The sequence below is a fragment of the Sprattus sprattus genome, assembly GCF_963457725.1.
Source record: "Sprattus sprattus genome assembly, chromosome: 2".
NCBI lineage: Eukaryota > Metazoa > Chordata > Actinopteri > Clupeiformes > Clupeidae > Sprattus > Sprattus sprattus.
In genome coordinates, this window is record NC_137921.1 from 19,000,855 (window position 1) to 19,022,143 (window position 21,289).

Below are 21,289 nucleotides of genomic sequence, written 5' to 3' on the forward strand. Positions count from 1 at the left end.
TAATAAATACAAATTTACTAAAAAAATTAATTAATGAAAATAAGACATTGCTTTTGAATTGTGGCCATCAGATTAATAATAATAATAAAAAAAAAAAATGAAACTGGCCTGGACTAAAATGATGGCCGCAATTGATGACATTGAAAAGACGGATAATACGAATGGCAGCCAAAGAGCCCAGAACAACTTTCTAAGAGTAGGGGTGAGCTCCAAGGTCAAGGTACATCGGTGTTAGATCGCACCTTCCATCGCTGTTTGAGCTAAAGTGGACCGAGGAGGACACCACTGTTGAGAGCCAATCATAAAAAAGCAAGACTGAATTTTGCCAAACGCATATTGACAAGCCACAGGGCTTCTGGGAGAATGTCCTTTGGACAGATGAGTAAAAACTGGAGCTTTTTGGTAAGTCACATCAGCTCAGACGCAAATATTTGCTTCATCTGGCACAGGGTGTCTTGAATCATTGCAGGGTCCAATGAAACCTCAAGACTATCAAGGCATTCTGGAGCGTAATGTGCTGCCCAGTGGCGGAAAGCTTGGTCTCAGTCGCAGGTCATGGGTCCTCCAACATGATAATGGCCCAAAACACCCAAGAATGTCTAAGAGCAAAACATTTGACTATTCTGAAGTGGCCTTCTATTAGCCCTGATCTAAATCCTATTGAACATCTGTGGAAGGAGCTGAAACATGCAGTCTGGAAAAGGCACCCTTCAAACCTGAGAGAGCTGGAGCAGATTTCTCACGAGGAGTGGGCCAAAATAACCGTTGACAGGTGCAGAAGTCTCAATGAGAGTTACAGAAATCACTTGATTGCCTACAAAGGTTGTGCAACAAAATATTAAGTAAAGGGTACCATCATTTTTTTCCAGGCCAGTTTCATTAGTTTTTTTTATTATTACTCTGTTGAACCCCAATTCAAAAACAATGTCTGAGTTTCATTTGTTAATTTTCAGTACTTTTGTTTTTATTATAACTTTTGTCAGTTTCAAGTTATTTCAGTTACCATTGTGGGTTTTTCTTTCTTTAACAGAGGGGTAAACTATTATTTCCACGTCAGTTTTGAACTGACCCTCTCGGACTGATAACTTCCGACAACAGTTAATATGCACTGTTCCTTTAAATTGTGGCGGGCTGCCCTGTGGTTGCTGCTCAGGAAACCCCGTACTGGCTTTCTGAGGGGACCCAAGATGGCTGAAAACTCACAGTGGGGCTAGTGTTTATTCAAGTAAGATGCTGCAACCCTTGCTAAAACAGAGGTAGTTTATGAAATATAGCGATCCGGAAATATAAACGAATACATCGGTTCGACCCATTATATCTTGAAATGTGTATATGTTGATGAGGAGACAGGCTGGTCCCCCTGCGGCCCATAGCCAGAACATGGCGGAACACTTGGACAAAATATAGCAAGCTAGCTAGCCTGCTAGCTTATTATGAAAACATTACTCTAAATGCGACTTTGTCTACACATAAAAGTGCCGAAGGTGTTCCGATTGGGGAACTAGCGCTATCGGATTGTTGTTTTGTTTTTTTAACACGACTGGACATTACATATTTTAAAATGTTAAACGCTGACAGATAGCTCATTAGCTAACTTGCTAAGCTAGTTAGCCAGCAGGCTATAACGTTAACGTTATTGGTGGCAGCTGCAGCAAACTGAAGTGAAAGGGCATCTGATTTTTTTCCTTGTCGCACTCCGAATGTGTCCGGTCTGCAACGTTTACTGACTATAATTAACAACACCCAAGATATCTATGGTAAATGGTGACTAGCGAATGTGCGGGTGTAGTCATAAAAAGGTGTATCTTAATTGAAGGAGAATGCTTCCGAAAGTGCCACAAGACAAACACCACTGTACTAAGCAACAACAGTAGCTAACCTTAACAATTGTCACTGCGAGACATAAGTTACGGTGCTACTAGATAGCACACTTGGCTCACTGGTGTGTAAACATTTATTTTGATAAGTGTTGCAATATTAACAACTCTGACTTGCCACGATCACATCATCTGGCTTTGTTCCTTCTCCAAACAGCTCAGTTTCACCCCTGTAACAACACAGGTGACTTAAAGTGGTCTGCTGTTCAGTTAACATTAGCTAGCTAAGGAACGTTAGCTTCTTTCAAGGGAAACTTATCGGTAAGGACACCTAAGTGGCGCCGGGGAAGGAAAGTGTGGTCGAATTAACTTCACTACCGGTGAAGTGATCCCAGGTGTAATATTGGAAACAGCCAGACCGTCTGCAAGGATGACGGACACACGGCGGCGGGTAAAAGTGTACACTCTTAACGAGGACAGACAGTGGGACGACCGGGGCACAGGGCACGTTTCCTCGGGCTACGTCGAGAGGCTGAAAGGCATGTCTCTGCTGGTGCGCGCCGAAAGCGATGGTAAGCTTACGAAGAAATTGCTCATGTTCATTTAAAAACCTAAAGTTATAGGGATAAGGGATTAACAAAAACGTATCTTGGGGTGTGTTTATTTACATACTTCCTGGTGAGAATAACGAGCCACCACTAGAAATGCTGTTGCTTGTCAGTTAAAACTGAAAGTCACAACGGGGTTGAGTGATTTTTTATTATACATAGTTGCATGTACTTTGTGGAGTGGGGTAGTTCTGTTACTACTAAGCAGTGTGGTCTTGGAGACTGTGAGTTGTCTCCCGTCAACCCATCTGCTGCACAGGAACTGTCAACACCTACTTCTTATGTAACTGTCCAGCCCTGTGAATACTGTTAACAGTGGAGTCTAAACACAGTCAGAACCAAAGACAGATACTGAATGAAAATATTTTATTTAATTATATTTCAGTGAAAATCAGTGTAATCAACCAAGATGAAGACATGAAGTATTTTAGATCTATTACCGTTTGTGGTGCTGCATCTATGACTTGTTTTTTAACTGGGATTTTGTATGTGCAGGATCACTACTGCTGGAGTCCAAAATCAACCCAAACACAGCCTACCAGAAACAGCAGGTGAGTGGGAGCAGGTGAACCCAGGGGAAGGGGGGAGGGCCGGGCATGTGTACGTTGGATGAGCAGGACAGTATTGAGCTTTCTGCAAATGAGCAAAGCGTGAAAATATACATAAACTAAATAACTTGAGCACGTTGAGACTGTTTTTTGGCCTTGAGGCCAACTCTAAACTTATTTTGAAGCTGTGTCTATTGTTATTGGCTCTAAATAAAATTGAATTAATCACGGCTGGTTCAGTTTGACAGACAGGGGACTTGCTAGTTATGCAGAGTTAAGTGTTCAGTCCAGTCTAATGGCTTAAATCTGAAGCAGCTGCTGCTTGATCTTATCCTCATTTACCATTTTACAAGCTTGTCACCGTTTAAGCACTTACGAAAATAAGAAGTTGTTTACTCTCATGTTAGCAAAAATAATATCTCCAATCTCTGTCTCGCTCCCTTACCTTCTTCCCCCTATGTTTTTATTTCATAGGACACATTGATTGTCTGGTCGGAAGCTGAGAACTATGACTTGGCGCTCAGTTTTCAGGAGAAGGCTGGGTGTGATGAGATTTGGGAGAAAATATGCCAGGTGACTACATTTCCCACAACCTAACCCCCCCCCCCACAACACTCCCTGTCTCGCTTACATTTCACTGTGGCTGTTATCTCTGTGTTTCCATGATCACAGGCTGTGTACCCTTATGGCTTGGTTTGACTTTGTCCAGGGTGTCAGGTAGCCTGAAAAAGCCCCTCACAGTCCACTGCCAGTTATAGCTGGTAGTGGGTAATGTGTGTGTGTGTGTGTGTTTTTTTTTTTTTTTGTGTGCCTTTTGAGGTCTAAGCAATGCTCGAGTCTCAAGCACAAACAGGTTCACTTTTAACACTCTGGTGTGCGTGTGTGTGTTTATGTTTGAACAAGGCTGTGTTTTTATTGTTATGATCTATATGGATTTATGTATTTCTGTGTGAGTGTGTCTCCCAGTTTTGCTTTACGTGTGTGTGCGTTTTGTGCATGTGTTATAAAAGCATTGAATTGTATACAGTTTAGTTTCCTTTTGTCCTTATGCATTTCCATGTGTATCATTGTTTGGCACTCATTTTCTCTGTGTGTATTGTGTGTGTGCGTGCACGTAGGTCCAGGGCAAAGACCCGTCGGTGGATATCACACAGGAGCTGATCGACGAGTCGGAGGAGGAGCGCTTTGACGACATGTCGTCTCCGGGCCTGGAGCTCCCGCCATGCGAGCTCTCGCGTCTGGAGGAGGTGGCGGAGCTGGTGGCGTCGTCGCTGCCGTCACCGCTGCGTCGGGAGAAGCTGGCGCTGGCGCTGGAGAACGAGGGCTACATCCGCAAGCTGCTGGAGCTCTTTCGGCAGTGCGAGGAGCAGGGCAACCGCGAGGCGCTGCACCAACTCTACGACGTGGTCAAGGGCATCTTCCTGCTCAACCGCACAGCGCTCTTCGAGGTCATGTTTTCCGAGGAGTGCATCATGGACGTGATTGGCTGCTTGGAGTTTGACCCGGCACTGCCGCAGCCGCGACGCCACCGCGAGTTCCTCACCGGCACGGCGCGCTTCAAGGAGGTCATCCCCATCTCGGACCCCGAGCTGCGGCAGAAGATTCACCAGACGTTCCGCGTGCAGTACATCCAGGACATGGTGCTGCCCACACCGTCAGTGTTCGAGGAGAACATGCTCTCCACTCTGCACTCGTTCATCTTCTTCAACAAGGTGGAGATTGTGGGCATGCTGCAGGTGAGGGGAGCGGATACACACACACACACACACACACACACACACACACACACACACACACACACACACACACACACACACACATACATACACACACTCTCTTTCCTTCTCTCTGTTTGTCATTCACACAGGCACTCAAGCGTTCATTTATTCACACACAAACTGTACATGCCAAAGTGAGGTCTACTCCACACAGGTTCATCCATACCCGCTGGTTAGAACTGACACAACACGCCCCTCAGTTGCCAGCCATCTGCCTAGTGATCTATATATCTTGTGTATCCTATGATACGACTGATATTTGTAGGAGTACAAATGACCTCGGAGTCTCTAAGATGCATGCATTGTGGTGACAACACAGCTGTGGTCCTTCTGTTTGCGCATGTTCATATATGGCCCTCGCTCCATACTTGCTTATGGTAAGGATGTGTGTCTGGGAAGGGGAAGTGTGTTAGGAGAATGAAGACTACTGCACAGACTGAACATGCCCAATCACATATGCCAGTGAGACCAATCTCAACCTTAATGTTGCTGGAGTGTGTGTTTATTTTGTTATTCTAGTGTTTAAGATGCAGCAATGATAAGAAAAGCTTGGTGTGTGTGTGTGCGTGCGTCTGTGTGTGTGTATGTAATTGAAACTCATAATTTGGGTGTTTTGGTTTGTTTACTTTAATTTGTATATCTGATTGCTAGCTCCCGCTTTTATCCGTCAGCCTGTGTGTGTGTGTGTTGACAGTCGACAAGAGTGCGAGCAGGGTTGCTACGGTGAGACAATGTTGTTTAGGTGCTGAATGAATGTGCCACAGGGTTGGCTCTTTGATTGGGTGTGGGGGAGGGAGGACTTGAAGAGGAGGGATCTGATTGGCTCTTGCTTGCTGTCAGGTGACATTTGAGGCACGTTCCAGCCTGGAAAGAGAGAGGAGGAGGAAGGGAAAAAAAAGAAAATAAAGAATTGAGAGGGTGGTGGTGTTTCTATGGAAACGTATCAAGACTGTTTTCAACACTAGACTGTCTCCCTCTCTTTCTCGCTTTTGTATTCTTCTGCTTCTTGAACAGAAAAGCTCAGTGGCGAGTGCTAGACGCTTTCTCATACACACACACACACACACAGATTTGCAGATTCACACAGATTCTAGCTTGAGTTAGTAGTTCCACAGGAGACTGTTTTTACCATTGAAAGGTCAGGACGGTCAATCATTAACCAGACACAAACACAACAATAGGAGAACAAATGAAGATGGAAGAGAGAAGGCTGCGACAGAAAAGAGGTAGAAAAATAGAGTGATGTAGAGAGGATGGGTAAATAAAACGAGCAATAATATTTAAAAGAACCATACAACTAACAAAAACCAGAATGTGGAATGGTGGCAGAGGGAAAGACAGGTTCCCTCCATTGTTGAACCTGAAGGAGGAAGAAGCTAACTGAGAAGTGGAGGCAGAGGAAAAGCTAGAAAGAGAGAGAGAGTGAGGGAGGGATGGATGGATGCATGGATGGAGGGAGGGAGGTAGAGAGAGAGAGAGAGGGTTGGTCTGTAAGAGAGGTTGAGGGATGTAGGGAGAGAGGGATAATCTCTGTGTGAGAGAAAGAGGGATGTTGTGTGAATGTGTGTGTGTGAGAGAGAGAGAGAGAGAGGGGGGATGGAGAGAAAGAGGAATGATTTGTGAGAGGGGGAGAGAGCAGGATGGGGAGAGAAGTATGGAGAGAGGGTAACGTGCCTGTGTGTGAGAAGTGGAGGGAGAGAAGTGTAAAGTGGGAAGCAGAGTGAAAGCTAGTTTACTGCTCACATGTGACCCCATAGATGAAATGCACCATAACTCATCCCGTCAGAACTCCTTTTCACGTTTACAGCGCAGATGTGTAAACACCAACACACACACAAACACACACCCACACACACACGCCCACACACACACACGCCACACACATACATGCACGCACACATACACGCACGCACAGGCTGAACCCACCTCTCTGATTGTAGAATGCCTAGAGGTTTTGTGTGTGGTATGATTTTTGAGCTACTAGAGGGAATCAATATTTCTTGAACCAATGCTGTGTATGAGACGTTTTTTTCTCAGTTTTGCATCCCCCTTTTTTCCATACATTATATGGAAATCTCTCTCTTTACAACTCTGCACACAAAGCCTTGGTTGCCATGACTGTATTTTGTACAATATTGGTAAAGCGCTGAACATATTCTCTCCCCCCCCTTTTCCTCAGGACGATGAGAAGTTCCTGACGGAGCTCTTTGCTCAGCTAACGGACGAGGCCACGGACGACGACAAGCGGCACGAGCTGGTAGGGTGACATCAGCTGGCAACAGAGCAAACAATAGAGATTTGCGGTCTTGACGGCTGTCAAGGATTGGGCATATGACAAAACGGTTTGTCAAAGCCTGTTTCCCTGTGGACTGAGACTCTACACAGATGTAGTAGTCACTCAAGCCTCATAAGGGAACAGGCCACCTCAAAGAATTTTCACAGGAATTTCACAGATTTCTTTGGGTGATAAAGCCATAATGATTTTGCATGTATTGGGAAGTTTCAAGATGCCTGTAGGACGTTAGGTGACTGTCACAAATATCTGTTTAAAGACAAACACACTGCCTGTTTCCTCTCACATTAAAAAGCCATTATGCTGTATTGGCATCATGTGGGAGTAGGAGCCCATGTTGTGAATCCGGCAGATTAAATCCATCTTTCTTCCCTCTTGCAACCTAGTAACAATAATGGCAATCCTATGTCAAAGCATAAGTGGGAATGCAAGCACAAGATTCCAGTCTTTGTGAAGGTAAAAGTCAAGTGGAGGGGGGACGATTCCCTTTCATGCACGACATTGATATCAGAGGAAGCCCTTGCACTGTTGATGTTCCTTTATTTCTCTCGGGACTGTCTTATGGCCATGTGGAGCCATATTACATCATCGGCAAGTGGTTGGCCACACTTTGAGCCCAAGGCTGTCTGTCTAGCTAGCTAAGGAAATTAAATAACCTCAAAGGGTTTAAATGGTAGAGTTGCTTTTGCATGAAATGATAGCTAGTTATATAGCTGACATTACAGTTGGCTCAATTGTACTATAATATTATAGTAGGAAAAGAAACAATCTTGGATGCTCGAGCTCAGTATTCCGTAAGATGCTATTTCATGTGGGAATGAAGACAGACAGAACTTTGCTGTGATTGACGGCAAAGTGGAAATGGCAATTTGTTATCGATTACAGGTTGTTTTTAATCTGGCGTTGTTACGGATTGTGAAAGAAGCTGAACTCGAACTGTCTTTGACCCGGGTGCAGTTTGATTTGCTGTCACTACTACATGATGCAATTACCTTGTTGGGTTGTTCATGTCTTCAGAATGAGTGCAGATTGCTTACAAAATCCAAAACTCCATTTTCATTTGGGTTCTAGTCTGGACATGACGAGTTGATAAGACGGCTTGTTTTCTTGTGTTCAACCCAGTAGGGGAGTAGTTCAGTTTAGGTGATGACTGAGAGAACCTCCTTTCGTATCAGATGCTGCTGTGGCCATGTTGAACATATATTTAGGAACACTTCTACATTTAAATGGGGCACTATCGGCACTTATGTGGATTCTCCAAGTCTTGGAACCTGAGCAGGTTGTATATTGTATGTTGCATGCCTTCCTTTTTTATGCCTTATTATGATTAACCTTAATGTTAGATTTGTTTAATGTTCTCCTGTTTTGATTTCCGGTATGCAGCATTTATGAATTGGCCTTCTTGCAGATCCAGTCTCTTTTTTTGGGGGAAATAATGAAATATTGTGGATCCACGTTCATTAGCTATGTCTGCAGCCCAGTTTGAATCCAGTGCAATACAAAATACCACCATGGATGAAGGATAGGCAGAATATGGCTATGGGAATTTTTATGCCGATTGGAAGACTGATTTTAGACTCATGTGTGGTTCTCAGACTGCCCTAGTAGATATGATGTGGATGGCTCACACAACCATCTTGTCTTGCTGGCGTTACGTGTGTGTGTGTGTGTGTGTGTGTGTGTGTGTGTGTGTGTGTGTGTGTGTGTGGAAGCTGCAGGGCCCTTGTGTAAAGTAACATGCTTCTGTTGTCTGTGTGTGTGTGTGATATTAGTTTTGCTTAGTGTGTGTGAGAGAGCTCTGCGATATCCTTGTGTTAAATAACACGCATCCATTGTGTGTGTGTGTGTTCAGGTGAACTTCCTCAAGGAGTTCTGCGCATTCTCTCAGACGCTGCAGCCTCAGAACCGAGACGCCTTTTTCAAGACACTCTCAAACATGGGCATCCTCCCCGCATTGGAGGTCATACTGGTGAGGGAAGCTCTCTCTCTCTCTCTCTCTCTCTCTCTCTCTCTCTCTCTCTCTCTCTCTCTCTCTCTCTCTCTCTCTCTCTCTCTCTCTCTCTCTCTCTCTTTTTCTTATTTTATTTCTTTCTTTCTCTCTCTTTCCTGTTGCCCATTGGAGGTCATACTGGTGGGGGAAGCTTTCACTCTCTCTCTCTCTCTCTCTCTCTTTCTTTCTTTCTCTCTTTCTTTCTTTCTCTCTCTCTCTCTCTCTCTTCTCTTTCTCTCTCTCTCTCTTTCCTGTTGCCGATTTGTCCTTTCCTTTATGTCCTTTGTTGTTCGCTTTTTTACACCCATGTATCGGTACAGAACGTTAATATCATAGTTAATATGGCTAATACACTCCCCAACTGTGACGTAACTATGACTACTATGAAGTGTTGTCACCTTCAAAAAACAAAGCAAGGACATTGAAAATGTAAATGTTTTCTATGTTCTGTAGTAATAAACCTTGAAATGAATTTGATCTGTGTGTGTGTGTGTGTGTGTGTGTGTGTGTGTGTGTGTGTGTGTGTGTGTGTGTGTTGCAGGGTATGGATGATGCACTAGTGAGGGGAGCGGCGACCGACATCTTCTCGTACCTTGTGGAGTATAACCCTTCTATGGTACGAGAGTTTGTCATGCAGGAGTGCCAACAGAACGATGACGTGAGTGATAGGACACACACACACACACACACGGAGCCTGCAAATGTGCAGACACACACACACACACACACACACACACACATACTTTCACCTGACTTTCCATTGTCTCAAATGTTATCTATTCATTGAACTTCTACTGCATTGACAGTCTTCGTTGATATACCCAGAGTCCATACTTTATTTGCCAGTGAAGAGCATTGACTGATGAAATCGGTGTGTGTCTGGTTCTCCTCACAAACACACTCATACTCACTAATCTCACCACTGGTGTAAGGGTGAACCTATTCACTTGAATTGTCTGCCTGTATTCATACATTTTCTTCCTCTGCCCCCTTCCTCTCGCTCTCCCTCTCCTTCTTCCTCTCTCTCTCTCTCTCTGTAGGATATCTTGCTGATCAACCTGATCATTGAGCACATGATCTGTGACACAGACCCAGAGCTAGGGGGCGCTGTGCAGCTAATGGGGCTACTCAGGACACTGGTGGACCCTGAGAACATGATGGCTACTGCCAATGTGAGAGAACACACACAAACACACAAACACACCCACATATACACACATATACACACACCATGCATCATGGAGCTCATTGTGCTCCTAAAGTCCCTGGCGCACCCTGCAAACATGATGGGACACACTCACACTCACACTCACACTCACACTCACACTCACACTCACACTCACACTCACACTCACACTCACACTCACACTCACACTCACACTCACACACTATTGCATTGACCGAGTTAGTTGTCAAGTAATGATTTGCAGATTAACTGCTGTTGCCTTTTTGCTGTGTGTGAAAAATATTCTAAAGTGTTTCTCTTCTCCCCTTCTTTCTCCCTGCTTATCTCTCTCTCTCTCTCCATCTCTGCTTTCTGCCTCCCTCTATCCATCCATTCATCTCTCCATCTCTCTGTTTCTCTCACCCTTCATCTCTCCCAACAGAAAACGGAGAAGACGGAGTTTCTGAGTTTCTTCTATAAGCACTGCATGCATGTGCTCTCCGCTCCCTTACTGGCCAATACCACTGAAGACAAACCCAGCAAAGGTGTGTGTGATGTTTGTGGTGTGTTTGTGGTGTGTGTGTGGTGTGTGTGTGTGGTGTGTGTGTGTGGTGTGTGCGTGTGGTGTGTGCGTGTGCGTGTGTGTGTGTGTGTGTGTGCGTGCGTGCGCGCGTGTGTGCGTGCACGCGTTTGTGTGTGTGTGTGTGTGTGTGTCCAATACCACTGAGGACAAATCCACCAAAGGGATGTGTGTGGCCCATACCACCGAGGACAAACCAAGCCCAGATGAGAGAGAGGGAAAGAGAATGAGAATCATTTGTCTGGTTTTGGGCTGGTGTTTTGTGTCTGCGGGATCTTTAAACATTGTTTGAGGTTTATTCTTTCTTTCCTAACCTGCTGTGTGTGTGTGTGTGTGTGTGTCTGTGTGTGTGTTTGTGTGTCTCTGTGTGTCTCTCAGATGACTTTCAGACGTGCCAGCTGCTGGCTCTGATAGTGGAGCTGCTGACGTTCTGCGTGGAACACCACACGTACCACATTAAGAACTACATCATCAACAAGGACATACTGCGCCGAGTGCTCGTCCTCATGGCCTCGCAACACGCATTCCTTGCTCTCTGTGAGTCGTTGTGTGGCCATTTAGATTACAACTGGGTTGCAAACTGGGATAACATTAGATAGATACACAAACACACAGACACACAGAACATTGCACAGGTATGCACACATTGCGTTGTGTGTGTGTGTATATGTATGTGTATATATAGTGTGTGTGTATATATATATATATATATATATATATGGCCCACATGTCCTAGTTACTGGGGCACATTTTTTTTTAATATTATGTCTGGAGTTCGAGTAGACAGAAAAAAAATTGATTAAAATCCTGATTCGTCCACAACACTAGTAACCAGTGGATTATGCTTAGTTATCAGTGGTTAAAAGTTATCTGTTTGTTCTTAGTGTCTATTTCTTATGTTATCCTCTCTCCCTTCCCCCTCTACAACCCCCCCCCCCCCCTTTCAGGTGCCCTAAGGTTTATGCGTAAGATCATTGGGCTGAAGGATGAGTTCTATAATCGCTATATCATGAGGAACTTCCTGTTTGAACCTGTAGTCAAGGCGTTCCTTAACAACGGCACGCGCTACAACCTCATGAACTCCGCTATCATTGAGATGTTTGAGTATGTCCGAGTGGTGAGTATTAAGACATGCACGCACACATGCATACTCACACTCAAGTCTAACACACACAAACTCAACCATCATCGTTTCAGTATGTTCGTATGGCGAGTATTAAAAGATGCACACACTCAGCCATCATTTGTTTTGAGTATGTCGAAGCTGTATTAACACACACACACACAAACACACACACAGCAATTAAGAGTTCATGAGGATGTTGTAGTCTGTCTGTCTGTGTGTGTGTGTGTGTGTGTGTGTGTGTGTGTGTGTGTGTGTGTGTGCTTTGCTCTGAAGCCAGTGCTTGTTGGTGTTTGTCATTGATTGAGTTTTCAGCCAGCCGTTGTAACCTGGGTTGGTCTTTCTACCTCTCTCCCTCCTTTTATTATCTCTTCTGCTCTCCCTCATCCCCCCATCTCTCTCCGTCTCTCTGTCAATCCTCCTGTCTCATACTCATTTATCTGTCTGTGATTACCATTGCCTCTCCCTACCTTCCTCTACCCCCCCCCCCCCACCACCACCCCCCTCACATTCTCTTTCTCTTTCCGATTCTCTTACTCCCTCCACCCCTCCTTTGTCACTCCCTCACTTACTCCAACCCCCCCCCCTCCTTCTCACTCCCTCCCTCTCTCCCTCTCTCTATCGCTCCATCTGTGCTGTGCCTCCCCCACTAGGAGGATGTGAAGTCTTTAACCGCTCATATCATTGAGAGTTACTGGAAGGCCCTGGAGGATGTGGACTATGTGCAGACCTTCAAGGGCCTCAAGCTGCGCTTCGAGCAGCAGAGAGAGAGGCAAGACAATCCCAAACTCGACAGGTGAGCGCGAGACACACACACACACACACACACAGACACACACACACACACACAGACACAGGCTTGCACTGTTGCACACTCTTTCAGCCACACACAGATACTTGCACTCTCCCTCACTTTAACACACAGACAAAGACATACCTGTATTTATGCCTGTGTGTGTGTGTGTGTGTGTGTGTGTGTGTGTGTGTGTGTGAAACGGCAGCATGCGCTCCATCCTGCGTAACCACCGTTTCCGGCGGGACGCGCGGACGCTTGAGGACGAGGAGGAGATGTGGTTCAACACGGACGAGGACGAGCTGGAGGACGGGGAGGCCGTGGTGCCGCCCTCTGACAAGAGCAAGAGCGAGCAGGACCTCATGGAGCCCATCAGCAAGTTCATGGAGAGAAAGAAACGTACGCAAAAAAACCCTCACCGTTCTTTTCTCCGTCTCTTCCTCCCTATCCCCTCTCTCTTTCTATCTCTCTACTGTCTCGCTGTTTTCTAATAGATCTGGCTCTATACATACATGTTTGAACCTCTCACTCCCCTCTCTCTCTCTCTCTCTCAAATTCAAACAAGCATTTTTGGCATGACCGTGTAACAGTATTGCTAAAACAATGCAATGGGCATACAATACAACAAAATGTAAATAAACGTATTTTTCTCTCTCTCCAGTTAAAGACCCAGAGGAAAAGGATGTGTTGGCCAAGTCCAGTATGTCGGGGAGGCAGAGCCCCAGCTTCAAGCTGTCCTTCTCCAGCTCGCCCAAAGGCTCCAGCCTCTCCTCGTCCTCATCCTCGTCTTCGCCCTCGCCCACCTCCCACCCGGGCTCGCCAGGATCTCCCGGTTCGCCAGGGTCGCCGGGCACAACCGCTCGCAGCTCCTCGCCCGCCGCTGCCGCCACCACCACGACCACGGTCACCACCAAGGTCAGTGAACTTTGACCCTTTAACCTTTAAGAACGTACGGACACACTGGTGTGACGGCCGCTGATTTTCCGTAAAAGCGTACGGTCACACCAGTGTGTTTAGAATGTAGCTACACAAGTATTCCAATGGGTGCGCAACAATGACTGTGTGTGGGCTAGCACTATGGGTCAGTGGCGGAGTGGCCATCGGGAGCACCGTGACTTTTCGGTCGGCCAATGAACTTACGTGAAGCAGCCTGCAAGCCGGCCTTCGCAACCGTGTTGAATTCATAAGCGGCCTATAGCGTTGACATGCACGTCAACTCTTGGTCGCGTGAAAAGCACCAAGTTCTCCGAGAGTTACTCATCGTAATGGTCCAACCAATATTTAAACCACTTTTTGTCTCTCTATATTTCACTCATGGTGGGTGTTCAACTCACTCTCAATAATCTAGCCTACTGTTTTTGTTTAGCCTCCTATATTGATGTAATTCTTTTTATTCAGACGCTACATTACTTTCATGACCACAAATATAAATTGGCCAGCGATTTAATTAGTCTTTTTTGCTCATAAATTAACGTACAATAGTCGGAGCAAGGCCTCATGGGAAATGCGTATCGTTCTGCCTTTATCAAGTGAACGTAGGGAGATAAATTAGCGGCTATCAGGGAGAGACAGCAGGTGAAGCTGACCTGATGGAGGGACATAAGAGAAAGGAGAAAGGAGGGGCTGAAAAGGGCAGACTGAAAAAGAGGCGGATGCTGGAGGAGAGTGCATCAAAATGTACAAGAATTACGGATTTATTCAACCAGCCGTCAACTAGTGATGCGAGTGAGTTGACAGGACACATTGTTTCGAATTAGCATAACATTTGAGCCAATACGGGACGTATTTGTTCCGTATTTCCATAAATGTACATATACAAATACACATGTCTGTCACCCACACATCAACACGAAATCTAACAATAATTGTTTGTGAAGTTGATATATGGGAGGTGGAGGGGATGGGTTGGGCACGTTGTGGGCCGGTGCAGTCAGACTAGTCCCGGTGGATTTTTGTGTCCCACCCCGCCCCTGCTATGGGTCAATTGCTAACACGAGCTAACATTGACTGAAGAAGAACAATCTCTCCACATGATCTTGTTATCATTTTGTTTACTCGGTGTAACTTTTGTAGTGATTACAAAAGTTACACCGAGTAAACAAATTAATGCTTGTGTGATACTCGACTATGCATGGCAAGTGCTTTACCTCGAGGGAGTTCGCTGGTTTCATAGCCGCCAGTGTCTTACCACAGTACTGGTAGTCCGTCATTACCAAGCACAATAAAACAGTGAAACGACTGATTTGTGTTACATTACTTAGCATCAAGGGAAATCTCACGTCCAACGAGGGTTCGTAGGATTAAACATTTCAGCCAAATGTGGTACGTAGAATAGCTGCTAAGTACGCCCTAAGATGAGCTCTGAATTTCGCGTGCTCTGAATTTCGCGTGCTCTGAATCAGATGTAATGCTAAATCCACAAGCTACCTCACTCTGAGCGGCTTCCAACTGACAGCTCAGTAAACTTTACTCCCTACATCCTCCGTATCATTCATGCACAATAACTACGCAGACACCTTCAACTTGTCCCATTATAATTGCAACTTTATTTGCGCAATATGAGCGCATCCACAGTTTGAAGCACAGCGACTGTCACATACCGGGCATCTCATTCATTCATTCATGAAACAGAATAAACACGAACATAGTAGCTACGCAAACGTTATCTAAAGTAATTAATAAAACAACATAGATTAATTTATAGAAAGTGGACATGTCCGGAAGACCAAAAAGACGCTAGCTCACGGACGAGGAAATCCACGTGTGTGGCTGGCTCAGACCATAGATATCTATAATAAAGGCTAGATATCCTGCCTGCGTTTGTGGCCGACGGAGTCGAATGTCCGCACATTTCGGCCATTTTGAGGACAGTATCGCTCACTCCCCTTAACATTGTGTTGGTAGTGGACTTTTTAAATAACCAGAACTTGCTCAATTTTCAACCGATTTTCAAACAGGTTGGTTTGTTATAAACGTAAGATATTTCTTATGGCACTACATACTTATGAAGAATTATAAACATGGGTTTTCATATGAAAATAACATTGACAGGTCTCTGACAGGTCTCGTTTCAAGGGAGTGTTCAATAGAGCAGGTTGCACAAAATTCTGGCATCTTCATTGGCAATAGTCAGCAATTTCCTGTCGAAATCATAATGTAAGATGTTTAACAAACCAACCCGATTGGAAATCATGTGCAACTTCAGTTTTATTATGTGCAACTTAAGTTATATTGAAAAGAAAGAACAATTACTCGCCAATTGATGTAAAATGACTGATACACAATAGCCGTGATACACAATTAAGCTGCACATTTCAACATGTTCAAGCATCCAGAATTATTACGAAGGTAATGACGATTGTAAATCAAGTCATATGTAAATCCGTCAAAATTTCCGCGAGATAAGAGTGTAAACGATTGTGAAGATCACTGACGTTACCTAACGTACCACTGATCCCTACCGGAAGCATACTGTCCTCAAAATGGCCTCCTGTGCGGACATTCAAGAGTCCGCCATAATCCATCTAGCCTTTATCTAAGATATCTATGGCTCAGACTGCCACGACGTTGTCATCGTTTCAAACGTGCACGTACCAGTTGGCCTACGTTGTTACGATGACGTCACACGATTGAGAAAGAACCACTTGTTGATTTAGTCTGATATTAGTAAAATATTTTAGCGAATGCACTGCTGATAAAAACGTGAAGGTAGCACATCAGATCAGGCATTTATTTATAATTTCCTTGCAGCCTTGACAATGACTGTAGAATGTTCCTGTAGAACATTCTGTAGAACATTCGTGAAGGAGCAAAAAAAAAACTCACCCAGCTGAGTACGTTGGAAAAATTTAAAACCCACGTTAAAGGTTAAGGGCACTGGGAGGTCCTTTAGGGATCATTGTGTTTGATTACTGAGAGAGACCAAGAGCTCAACATAAAAACTAATTTAATGCTTTGCAGTGATGCCAACTCGTACGAATTGATCCATACTAATACGAAAATGGGGTGTAAATACGGCGATACGAATATAATGACTCATTCAAACGAATTTGGGGTCAACTTGAAATATTATTTAAAGAATAGAATATTTGTGGTAACTCGAGAAATTAGCAAAAATGTGTCATAATTTGGCCTCCTTCTAACCAACGCGGAGGGCGCCATTCTTGTTTACATTGACTGACGTGATACGCTTGCGCTGATTGGTCGATATTATAGCTGCAGCGACACGTAAACCAATAGGAAAGCTTGGTTCATTGTAATCTATTTAAGAGCGCACAAGCGATTGGGAATGTGTTTTATCGCTATATGAAGACTACCGGTATTTACTTTTAACGTTGATGGATAAAGTTACCTTGTCGCATCTCCTCTTAGTTTACAAACGGCCGATTTGGGTACGTTTCTGTGATTTCTGTTTATCCACTACTGCTTAATATGGAACCCCAATGAAAGAATATTAAACTAATGATCAAGAATAAAACTTTCTTGACTCGAGCGATATCTTTTTCTAACACAAATACGAGTGGTTAACGCAGGATTTCCATCGAATCAAGGTATGGGAAAAGACTGAAGTTGTAACAGACCGCATTTGTTGTCATACCCGTGGCAACAAACTGACACAAGCACTGCTGCTGTCACTGTTCTTGTAGGCGTTGTCGAGCAGTACTTTACACGTGACTGTATTCCGTCTAATCAAGCTCCTTTCTTTTTCAGCTCAATCTTTCTGTTATTGACGAACAATGACTCATTTTGCATGCAAACTTTATAATCTAAAATTATGGCTGAACAAAAGAATAAGACATTTCCTAGGAAACCGATTTTCTCCCAGAGTTATACCAAGGAATACACTTGAATTAGTTAAAGTCCTGTGTCTACCAGTCATGCATTTTTAGACACACCACAGACCATTGTTTGACCTCTGACCTTTAGGGGTTCTCCCCCGAGGCCGATGTGTGTTGTTTGGCCTTGTGCGTTGTGGATGATTTACTTATCTCCCTCTTGATCTCTCTCTTATGGACATTCTCTTGTATTATGTGTCTGGAGGGTGCAGTAAATGATGAATGCTGCTTCAATAAACAAGTCTTTAAACCTGTCTCTCTCTCTATCCATCCCAAACACACTCTCAGGGTACCCTGGTGGGGTTGGTGGACTACCCCGATGACGACGAGGATGAGGACGACGATGAAGATGACTCCGAAAGCAAAGAGGAGAGTCCGCCCCTGTCGAAGAAGTCAAAGCTGGGCTAGTAGAGTGCCCCCCCCTCGCCCCGCCTCCCAATTTTCCACCCCCCCTCGCTCTCCTCATTGCCACGGCAACATGCCCCTCCCCCACAGGGGTTGCCTGCCGATGGACTATTTTGTTGAACTTTGTAGAACTAAAAATAAACAGACAAACTGATTTAAGGAGACAAAAAAAAAAGAAAACAGGAATGAATGAGAGAATGAATGCAGAGGTCCCTCCCATGGGAGGAAGTGAAAGGAACGGAGAGTGAATGAGAGAAAGAGTGAGCGAGAGAGAGAGAAACGAGGGAAAAAGCACGGAGGACAAAAAAAAACTAAAGACATGAAAAGCAAAAGGAAAAACCTCTTTGTGGATGTTGCATGAGGAACCTTCATGTTCAAGTGCCAATTGGAGACGGGAGTGAGGGACTGGCGTGTGAAAGAGTGATGGAGAGAAAGGAGAGAGAGAGAGAGAGCGAGAAAGAGAGCTGAAGACTGTTGCTGTGGTTGAATGAGATAATTTTTTTTTTTTTAAGATTTAATGACTTTAAAAAAAAAGACCTGAAAACCAACAAAGCTAAAGTACTCTTGGGGGAGAAAAAAAGACACACACGCAGACACACACACACACACACACACACACACACACACACACACACACGCAGGCATGCACATACACACTGGCACACACACACACACACACACACACTCACTCTCTCTCTGACGCAGAGACTGGTGCCCCACGTGGCGTGCAGGGCTCGGACCAGAACCACACACACTGCCCCCCGTCTCAGGGAAGGAGAACGCAGTGACCCGAAGCGGGCCAGCCAATCCAGAACCAGAACCACAACCATCACTCCCCTTCAGTGACTCCTCTGTTTCTTTCTCTCTTTCCTGTACTCACACTCTTTCTTTTCCTGTTTGTTTCATCACTTTTGGTTTTGTTGTTATGTCCTTTTCCTTTTGTTTTTCTTTTTTTAATGTTCAGTTTTTAAGACCAGACGGGAGACTGGAAAACACAGAAAAGGTGTCTTGGTTGTCGTCGCTTGTTGATGATGTCATCTTCGTCATTGTGGCTCTCTATATCTCTTTTTTTCTTTTCTTCTCGCCCTTTAATGGTTCTTCCTCTGTTTTCAATGCCAGCAGTGTCCCTAGACTGTTTCAGATTCTGATTCTCTCTCTCTTTCTCTCTCTCTCTCTCTCTCTCTCTCTCCCACTCCCTCGTTTTTTAAATCATCATAAAGAGGCCTGCCTTCTGGAGTTCAGGTTGTTTTCAGTCAAACTTGATCTGGTTTTAAAAACGTCCCTTCGAGGAGACAGACAGAGAGAGAGAGAGGGTTAAGCCCTCTACTCTAATTGTTTTTGTTTTGCCCTTTGAAACTGCAGATTTTTTGGGAAAATTTGTAACCCTTCCCCCTTCTCCTCCCCCTGTTTTGATTAAAGATTGAGTGGAATTCTAGATGTGATGGATTTATTGTCATATCTTATGTTGTTTTCCCCCCCCCCCCCCCCTCCTCTCTTTTTTTTTCTTTTACATGAGTGTAAAAGTTAGTTGTGCGGTATATTTGGGACCATTAAAAAGATCTTTTGCTGTAACTTTGTCTCTTCCTACTGTGCAGACTGTGCAGTTCTTATGCCACTGTTGATGGTGTGTTCTTTAGCTAAATGTTCTAGTTCTTGTAGTCTCTCCAACAAAACACTACCTGAATGAGAACCAGCACTCTGTAAGTACCAGAAATTATTTTATGCTCCGGAACAGTTTGATCACCAAACCTGCTGTCATGCAGCACACATATTTGACTGCCACAACTGGCGTAGTACAGTATCTATCCACTGGAGGGAGTAGCAGTATCGGTGAGTACTGTTGTATCTTCTGAGGGACAGCTGTTGTACTAAATGCTTTTAGTCAACTGATTTGTTTTTGAGCCCATAAAAAATTATACTTCTAAAAGCCGTTTTCTACTGAAAGGCCAATTGCTATTAAATGAAGAAATAAAACTACTAAAAAATTATAGTGCAGAAAAAAAGGTAGAACTAGTCTATATCAGTTGTGGAGGTGCCACAACAGTGGCGTGAAAAGCGTTATGGATGTGAGATTTACAAGGCTCCTGCTTCCTGAATTCTGATTCACTAGTAAATGAGATTGACTGCAGTTAACATCCATAGTTTATTTGTATGTAGTGGAGTATGGAGGACTAAACATGACATAAGTATAAATAAATAAATACGTAAATAAATGCATAAATAAATAAATAAATCCGTAAATAAATGCATAAATAAATAAATAAATGCTGAAATAAATGAATAAATAAATAAATGCATGAATAAATGTATAAATGCTTTATATTTATTTTTACATTTCTACATTTCTACATTTATTTATTTCTACATTTCTACATTTATTTATTTCTGTATTTCTGTGTCCATATGTAAATGAGGTAGGAGGTCCTAACCTCAGTCAACAGCATGATTGGTTACAGGAGTGTGCTCGATTCGGGTCTACTAGTTCTGCCTTACTGACGGAGCAGATTCGTGTGCAGGGGTCGGCAATAGGCAGACCGAGACACAAGAATCGGTTTTAACAACTGATGTTTGGGTGACTTTTATAAACCATAACCATAACCATAACTTTATGTTTTTGTTTAAACGTTATAGTGCCAGTAGCCAATCAGATGATAGCCTACTACGGGCTCGCTTTTAAAGGACTTCTTCCGCACAAAGCGAGCTGTGGGACTGGTGCACGCACAAGCTGCAGACAAATTGACTGAAGAAAAGTGTGCGTGTGAGTTGAGAGGGAAAGCAAAGCTAGATTCATTGCAGTTCGCAGTTGAAGAGAAACATGACATGCTCTAAGAAGAGAAAGGAAGACAGCGAGAACCGAGCTTTCAAGGAGGAGTGGACAGACGTGTACATGTTCATTCTGCCTGCGCGCAGCTGTAAGCCTGTGTGCCTGATATGCTCTGAGACGGTGGTACTCGTCAAAATCAGCAACGTGAAACGCCACTACGATATGAAGCACAAAGAATTTGATCAAAGTAACCCTCTCAAATCCGAACTGCGAGCACAGAAAATACATGATCTTAAAGCCCAGTATGCCCGATCTTCCATCATCCTGACTAATTCATTCACTGCCCAACACCGAGCAAATGAGTACTGTAGCTGAAACTTTGCTAGGTTATATGCTGGACACTATGTTTAATGTTAATATGGAAAAACACAATAAACACTGTTGAAATATTATTGAAATGTAGACCTTCATTTGATCTGATAGTCAGTTGTTGACCAAACAGACACTGATACTACTAGCGCCTAAAGTACTTATATTGGCTAAATATGCCCCTGAATCAGAATGCACACCTTGACTGTTGGTACATAAAA

The 21,289-nt window shown here is 44.1% G+C and overlaps 1 protein-coding gene across 2 annotated transcripts; it reads left to right on the plus strand.

Annotated features, from left to right (window-relative positions):
* Positions 1-1,183: 1,183 nt before the first annotated feature.
* On the plus strand, positions 1,184-19,408 carry smek1 (SMEK homolog 1, suppressor of mek1 (Dictyostelium)). Of its 2 annotated transcripts, none has more exons than XM_080831897.1 (15): positions 1,184-2,389; positions 2,921-2,976; positions 3,448-3,546; positions 4,092-4,709; positions 6,931-7,008; positions 8,897-9,013; positions 9,576-9,692; positions 10,075-10,206; positions 10,642-10,744; positions 11,158-11,316; positions 11,727-11,896; positions 12,556-12,698; positions 12,904-13,094; positions 13,357-13,610; positions 17,819-19,408. In XM_080831897.1, exons 1-15 carry the CDS (start codon positions 2,248-2,250, stop codon positions 17,936-17,938), a joined length of 2,499 nt encoding a protein of 832 aa, XP_080688023.1. In that variant the 5' UTR covers positions 1,184-2,247; the 3' UTR covers positions 17,939-19,408. The 2 variants fall into 2 exon arrangements, with proteins under 2 accessions (XP_080688023.1, XP_080688024.1); XM_080831898.1 differs by having other exon boundaries at positions 12,559-12,698.
* Positions 19,409-21,289: the final 1,881 nt, after the last annotated feature.

Bases quoted from the DNA above. Each gene is read 5' to 3' on its own strand.
- smek1 (XM_080831897.1), top strand. From the start codon at position 2,248: ATGACGGACACACGGCGGCGGGTAAAAGTGTACACTCTTAACGAGGAC. The intron at 10,745-11,157 runs GTGTGTGTGATG...TGTGTCTCTCAG, and splicing joins TGAAGACAAACCCAGCAAAG to ATGACTTTCAGACGTGCCAG. The intron at 13,611-17,818 runs GTCAGTGAACTT...ACACACTCTCAG, and splicing joins CGACCACGGTCACCACCAAG to GGTACCCTGGTGGGGTTGGT.